At 43.4% G+C, this 7,591-nt stretch overlaps 1 protein-coding gene across 1 annotated transcript; it reads right to left on the reverse strand.

Moving 5' to 3' along the window:
* Positions 1 to 388: 388 nt before the first annotated feature.
* LOC134460157 (E3 ubiquitin/ISG15 ligase TRIM25-like) lies at positions 389 to 5,603 on the reverse strand. Its single transcript, XM_063212616.1, has 6 exons — positions 4,973 to 5,603; positions 2,849 to 2,944; positions 2,384 to 2,617; positions 2,140 to 2,296; positions 1,514 to 1,573; positions 389 to 933 (listed from the first exon to the last, which is right to left on the reverse strand). The coding sequence occupies exons 1-6, from the start codon at positions 5,570 to 5,572 to the stop codon at positions 389 to 391; spliced, it is 1,692 nt and encodes a 563-aa protein (XP_063068686.1). The 5' UTR covers positions 5,573 to 5,603.
* Positions 5,604 to 7,591: the final 1,988 nt, after the last annotated feature.

Consider the following 7,591-nt stretch of genomic DNA (forward strand, 5'->3'; position numbering starts at 1 on the left):
GTGCACACATGAAGTCCAGAGGAGAAAGTTTATGGTGCTCATAAGAGTATTTCAGGTATACTGTAGAGTAGAAAAGTTTAGGTACACATAAAAAAGTTTCCCAACATGGTCTCACCCCCGCATGCGTTATTTTACAACACTTTGACTTGTCTTTGATATGTGACGTTAAAGGTATTTCCTTGCCACCAAACAGTGACACTATCGGAATAGGTCACACAACATGACTTCACTAATGGTTAGGGTTAGGCAGAGGTCTAGGTCTTGAGTGAGTCAACATGTGAGACTACAGAGAGGTGTTCACAAGAAAGTTTCAGGTGCACACAAGAATACCTTCAGTTTTTTTTTTTTAAGTCACACATGTCATTAGATCTTCAGTAATGGCTCTAGATCATGAATCTTCTACTTCAGAGCAAAGTTTTATGGAAGTACCAACACCCACATGGAAGCCAGGGTAAATAGCTTCAGTGAAAGATGTCTTCACTTTGTGGAGAAGGGTCATTGTGTCAGAGACATTGTAGAAGGACAAAGTTCCTGCCCTGTGGTCCACATACACTCCTATTCTAGATGTGGGAATGACGGCAATTGCATTTCTTTTTCCGTTGTGCCAGAAACGACATCCTCTAACATCACACACCACAGACCAGGAGTTCTTTCCAATATTTCCAAATTGGCTCACATAGCCTTGACCTCCCCTCTTTATGCTTTTGTATGCAACAGCAATTTTAACTATGGAGTTAATCTTCAGCTCCACCTCCACCTCCCAGTAAACACGCCTACAAAAGCCCTGTTCACACAACACCTGCACAAATTCTGTAAATCTATCTGGATGATTTGGGCAGGTCTGGGCCTTTCCACGCGTCGCCATCTTGTTCCCCTCAGACAGAGAGATCTCTCTGTGTGCCGTGTTTGGATCCAGCGTCAGCTCACAAAAGTCTGTCGATGAAAAGAAAAGTACACAAGTTGACTAGTACTTCCCATATGAATCTAATCTACTGTATATGCAAAAGAACAGTCAAATGCATAACTTTCCTCCATTGGTAGTGTATTTTGTCAACATATATATTGTTAAATTACACATTTCTGCCACTGCTACTACTAATGAAGTGTCTTGAATGAATCAGAATTTCTTGTCACTGTACAGTATATCTCTTTCACGTATGTATTTATAAAACACATTCAACTTTCAATATTGTCTCTCCACATTATTCACATGCCCATGAGTCCCTTCTGTCTTCTGTCATAGGGCACAACAGTAGCCTCTTAATGCACACCGTACCATCTGAGGCACGCTGTAATAGTCCTTGAAAGGTTAATTACCATAGTACTACACTATGACATAACACAGGGCCTTTAGTGATGCACTATGACTTGGTCATTGCCATTCTGGTAACCACAAATTCATATCGCTGTGTTTAAACAGGTTAAAGGAGAACAACTGTAATAACGCTACCGAATACTAAATTGGCTGCAATTCATCCTTACAAGTTTAATACAAGCTGGCTACTATACTCACACTTTAAAAAGTCCTCCCTGGTGTTTGGCTCCTGGGGCACAACGATCTCCACACCTGCCACTAAATAAATAAAATAATGAACAGATGAGAAGGAGGTTTTAATGGAATGAGGAAGACGAAGGAATATTTCCTTAAACAATTCCGTTTTACCTGATCAATTATTATATTATTTTAACAGAACATAACAGAACATTTTAAAGTGACATGGGTGTATTTTGCATCAGCTATAATAACAGTGTTTCTTTAAACATATAAGATGTCTAATGCTGTGTTTCAATGCAAATGACCAATTACCCTGGATGTTTTCTACAACTGATTTACTATTCTGTCCGCTTTCTCCATTTAATTAACAGAAAAAGGAATATTATTGTAGAGAATTGGCACATCTACCACTGTTTACAATAGTCTTTCTCAATGGGGGTGGTAAAGCCCCCCCAGGGGGTGTTGAGGAGCCCTAGAGGGGCGTTGAGAAGGATACAACTGAGTGGGGGCGGGACTTAGTACCCATTGGAGGGCATTAGTCTACTTTATTTTTCAATACTAAGGGGGGCGTTGGCAGGCTTATGATGAGGTCAAGGGGGTGTTTGTTCAAAAAAGGTTGAGAACCACTGGTTTACAACATTTACCTTCTCCGGATATCATTATCATATGCTGCTTGCAGAGTTCTTCCACTTCACTCTTCAAAACTGACAGAGATTTACTCAGGTCCTCAAATGACATGTGTGGACTAAGATTGTTGCTGGGGGAAGGTTTGCATACAGAGGACTTCAGGACTTGAAAACTCTACAAATAAAGAACAAACGACAGTCAGATATGTACTACAACAAGGTGAGTGAAATAGGTGAGATAGGACACCATTGCCAAAGCTACCTGGAGGAAATTGACGTGATCTTCCTCAACCGAGAGCTTCTCCAACTGAGCGTGTCCTCTCCTCAACTCAGCCAGCTCCTGCTCCAGTTTCTCCAAAACATCTTCAGCGTCTCTCACCGCTGCCTTCTGCTGAGCTCTGATCAGCTCTTTCACCTCAGAGCGTCTCCTCTCAATAGACTCCAGCAGCTCAGTGAAGATCTTCTCACTCTGCTGCTCTGCTTCTTGGGCAGAACGCTACATAGGGTAGAGTAGAGTAGAGTAGAATAGAACAGAACAGAATAAAAATAGGGAATAATAGACGATAATAGAGTAAAATATGATAGAATGCAATACAAACAAATAGGAAGTAACTTGTCGCAGTTCTCATTTTCTTCAAGTTTGTGAAGTGTCAACTGATGATAATTGAACAGATAAATATTTTTTGCTGCATCTGTATTTAAAATCGACTGATTCCTGATTCCTGACCTGGTAAGATGACACAGACTCCTGGATCTGCTGCAGTTCCTTCTCCCTCTTCTGGATTCTCTCCAGAAATTGTATTTTTGTTTCCCCCAGCTGTTTCTGTTTACAAGCATTTACAAAAACACGTACAGTGAACACTACTAAAGGTCTAAAGGTGTAGGCCAGTGATTCTCTGAAAGTATTACAAGTGGGCATCGAAATCCTTTTCTAAAAGTCATTGTAATAGTTGTGTGCGTGTGTTAGATTTGAGTGGGTTTTCCTGCTGCATTTGTAAGTGGCAAACAAATGTGTGACCATACACTGTTGAATCCATAAAGTTGTTGATTAAAAAAGTTCCTCTACTCTAATCCGGAAGGTCAGGCCTGGGTACATCGCATTCTCGCCAAATGGCCTTCAGGGGCCGGATAGCAGATAGAGGTCAGAGTTAGCTAAGGGTAGTTTATGCCTCGAGATCAGCGTCACTGCATCATGATGCAGTGAGCCGCGCAGTTAACGTAGTGAAGCCCCCCCCATCACGCAGGTACTCTGGGGCACCTCCCCAAAATTGTGTCTCGACGCAGGGAGCGACGGCGTGAAAGGGCGAAAATAGGTCTCTGATTGGTCCTCTCGACCAGCCTGCTCTGTCCTCGAGTCGAGAACAAGAGCTACTTCCTTGTTCTAACCTTCGTCGGTCTACGGACTGTGAGCTCTTCATTAAATAAGTTGCCCGTGCTTTGTTGTTTGATTTATTTACACGAACCGAAGACAACACATGCGCTTGCAAGTTACGACGCTGAAGTTATTTGGACAGTTGAACAGTGGTTCCGAGGTCGAGGAAACATTCCGCTTCGTCCTCGACAAATGAGCCACTTCTTTGTTCCAAACTACTAGGCCTACTGTGGCTGCCAGTGCGATCAAACATGCACGTGATATAAAGATTTAATGTTTCATTTTCATTCTCGTCGAGTCTGTGATGCTAAAAAACAACCGACACGTCTAGTTTACTCTTTGTATTGAAGGCAGTTTCAGCGTGGAATGACATCGCGCAGACCGTGCTTCAAAACAGGGCATAAACAAGAATTAACTGCATCATGGCTGCGTCAAGCTCACTCTGTGGCACAAGTAGGAAGCATAACTGAGCCTTTAGCTAGCGCTCCTGCGGCTCCGAGAGGAACAATAGACTAAACGCTCCCCTTGCAGCCAGAGAGATAACTCTGAACTCTATCCAAGTATCAGACTGCCAGTACTAAATAACACATTCCTGTGTCCACCTAATTGGATCAGCAGCCACAGTTTCACAATAAAACTCCTCAATGAATGGTGTATGGTCACACATTTGTTTGTCATCTACAGCGCAAATGCAGCAGGAAAATCACTCAAATTTAACAGTGTGGCTATTGACTATATATTTGAGTTGTATTGTTTAATTTGGTCAGAGGTGGGCCCTAAACAGTTGTGAAATGTTCAAGTGGGCCCCAAGTTGGGATAGGTTGGGGACCCCAGTTACAGTCCCATTTTTGGAAATAGGCCTATTTTACACCTCCCCTTGAGTTATATAATAGAGTTTTACCGTTCTCTTGGTATAACTGTTAGCTTGGAGGTGAAATGTGCACTGCCATAACTAGAAAACGTTTGGAAGTACAGGAGAACGGTAAGAGCCTATTATTTAACTCAAGGGGATGTGTAAAATAAGCTTATTCCCAAAAATGGGACTGTATCACTTTAAGGACTAGGGGCTGATAGCCCAGTGCTACTGCATTACAGTGCTAATGCATCAGTATGAGGTATGCAGCATCCACAGTCAATGGGTTAAATTGCACGGGCCCACACACTATGGGCAATGCTCTCAGCTCAAAAGCATTTTGATACATGTTAAGAGCTAGAGAGATGCTTAAAAGCTTGCTCCCACTTTCATGGTAATGTACATGCAAGAGCCATAGTGCACCCCGCATGAAATTTTCTCACAATTTCCCCTTTAGCCAACTTCCTTTGGCCTCAAACATAAAATGTTAATAAAATAGTCGGAAATCTCCTTTTACCGTAATTCTATAGGTGAACTCCATTAATTGGCATCTGTTATGTGTGTTTGCCAAGGTAGCCTATGTAAATGACTGGGTGTGCAGTGGGTTGCTTAGCTCTTTTACCTACCTCTTTCTCCTTACGTTCTGATGCAGCTGACACTGTATCGTGACCCTTGTGGTTATCCATACTACACAGCATGCAGATACACTCCTGATCAACACGACAAAACACCTCAATCAGCTTGTTGTGCTGAGAGCAGATCTTCTGCTGTAGGTGTGTGGAGGCCTGGACCAGTTTGTGATTCTTCAAGGCAGGGATGCTGTTGTGAGGCTCGATGTGTGTCTGACAGAGAGACACCAGGCACACCAGACAGGACTTGACAGCTTTCAGTTTGGTCTCTGTGCAGAAGTCACACTCCACATTCCCAACTTCAGCACACTGAGCAGGAGCAGGAGGGATAGGAGAGGTAGCCGTAGACCAACTGATCTTTTTCATTTTCTCCACCAGATCAGCTAGAGTGGTGTTTTTCTTCAGGACAGGCCGTGTAGTAAACGTCTCTCTGCATTGAGGGCAGCTGTACTCTCCCTTCTGGTCCCAGAAACCACTGATGCACTTCATGCAGTAGCTGTGACCACATGGAATGGTGGCAGGATCCCTCAACGGATCCAAACAAATAGAACAACGACACGGGTCTTGCTCTTCGAGTAGGCCTACTGCTTCCTCCATTTTCCACTGACAAGACTCACTCTCTCTCTCTCTCTCTCTAAATGAAGTTAAGTTTAGTTTCTTCTGAAGTCCAGATGAGAGCAGTGGGGGAGGAGTCTGATAAACAAGCTGTAGGCCTACTAATCCTCAACAACAGTTTCAGCCATCTCCCTCTGCAGCTGTAAACCAAATATCTCCTTTCCTGTGCGGTAGACTTCAAATGAGGCAAAGTTTCATTTCCCATGAAATACATTGGGAGGAGTCACTTGAAACTGGTAGAACCGGAATCACAGTGTGCAGTGTAGCCTACATGTAGCCTTCAGCACTTGGCTTAAATATTGAGCTCCACCCACATCGAGCCAATCCTGGTTCTGCGTGCTCAGGTGACTTTGCATTATGGGTGCGCCATCAGCAGGCGTGGCGTGTTAATGTTTGACAGGTAATTGTGTAGGCCTGATGCCTTACATTGTACTGTACATTGTTGTAATGATTATGATAAAATAGCCAAAATATGTGCATGGTTAACAACGGTATTTTTTATGTTTTGTATGTCTTTTATAATGTATTGTTTGTTCTTATCTGGACCTTGAGTCTGTGAATAAAGTTTATTATTATACAAGCAAGTTGGTTATCAGTATAGCTCCATACTGCTCTAACTAATACCCTAAAAATAGCTATACGTTGCTTTGGGAAAAAGCGCCAGCCAAGTGTAATGTGAAGGTACTTAATCAGTTGTTCTTGATCAGATGAACAAGGCTTTGTTGCAGATGTACAATTCTGTGCTGTCGATGCCAATTTCTACATGCATGAAAAGGAAGGGGGTGTTTGCCTAGGGCACCAGACTGACTGGTACCGGCCCTGCCTACACGTTTCGGCCCTCATGGCCTTCTTCAGGGTGTATCCAGGGCCGGCGATATGCACAACCACACAAGGCAGTCGCCTAGGGCACCACATGTCTTGGGGGCACCAGTAACACCCAAATGTCCCACAAAATTGAACCATAAGGCAAAATAAAACATTAAACTTGACATTGGTGTGAAGGAGATGTTCACGCGCAGTTCGTCCCTCTCGGGGCTACAAACTTACCACCTCGTCAACACATCAGTTTGGCAATGGGAGGCACAGCACGAGACCGCTGAGCTTAAGAGCCGGTCTGATAGGCCAATGCTACCGCACTGTATGGGGCATTGGGAGGGAGGTTTACTAACGTTCCACGCCACACTAGTTGGCCTCCGTTACATTGGCATGATGTTATTGAGGGGGTGCTCACCTAGGGCACCAAAATGACTAAAACCGGCCCTGGGGGGATCAGCACCTTTATTATTCAGATAGGACCGTGAGAGAGACAGGAAAGATGGAGAGATGAACGAAGCCGGCTCCTTGGCGTAATGGTACAGCACGCTAGCCCACTGAGTAACATACACCCATATCGGCCTGGATTGGAAAACCACCTCATCTCAATCATAGACTGCCTAACAACTGCCGTGCGGCAGCCTCGAGAGCTGGTGTGTGGATGCGGGAATATGTACTGTATGTGTGTATGGGTATATTTGGAAAGCGCTTTGAGACAACTTCATTGTTGTGATATTGCAATATATAAATACATGTTGTTGTTGATGATGATGATGTTGTAACCAAGTCACTCACTGTAACCGAAGTTCAAATGACTCACTCACAGCTCCCAAGTGCACTTTCCCCAATTGCAACTGCAGTACCCAAATGAACACAGAAAAAATAACAAAGGTATTGTTAGCCCTTTAAAATGGGAGACAGAAAGTCCCAAAAGGCACCAATGGAGGAGACAAAGGAAAACAATTGGATCTATACAGTGAGGGAATGGCCTCTTTCCATGTTTTTCCTGTGATATACTTTTAACTTAAGTAATGCAACAGATTTCTCTCATTACGTTGTTTATTGAGCAGAAGGTACGTAAATGTAGGCTACTGTGTGATACTTCCACTGAAAGTGATACAATGCAATGGTAAGAAGGCATTTATTCTACAATTTGGAGGACAATCAGAAGTCCTCTACTGGAATCTG

Source organism: Engraulis encrasicolus, chromosome 12 (assembly GCF_034702125.1).
Source record: "Engraulis encrasicolus isolate BLACKSEA-1 chromosome 12, IST_EnEncr_1.0, whole genome shotgun sequence".
In the NCBI taxonomy this organism is placed as follows: Eukaryota; Metazoa; Chordata; class Actinopteri; order Clupeiformes; family Engraulidae; genus Engraulis; species Engraulis encrasicolus.

Excerpts from the sequence above, each read along its gene's own strand:
- LOC134460157 (XM_063212616.1), bottom strand. The coding sequence starts at position 5,572 with ATGGAGGAAGCAGTAGGCCTACTCGAAGAGCAAGACCCGTGTCGTTGT. Across the intron at positions 2,618-2,848 it reads AGTCTGTGTCATCTTACCAG|CGTTCTGCCCAAGAAGCAGA; the intron begins GTCAGGAATCAG and ends TACCCTATGTAG. Across the intron at positions 2,297-2,383 it reads ATCACGTCAATTTCCTCCAG|AGTTTTCAAGTCCTGAAGTC; the intron begins GTAGCTTTGGCA and ends CTTTATTTGTAG.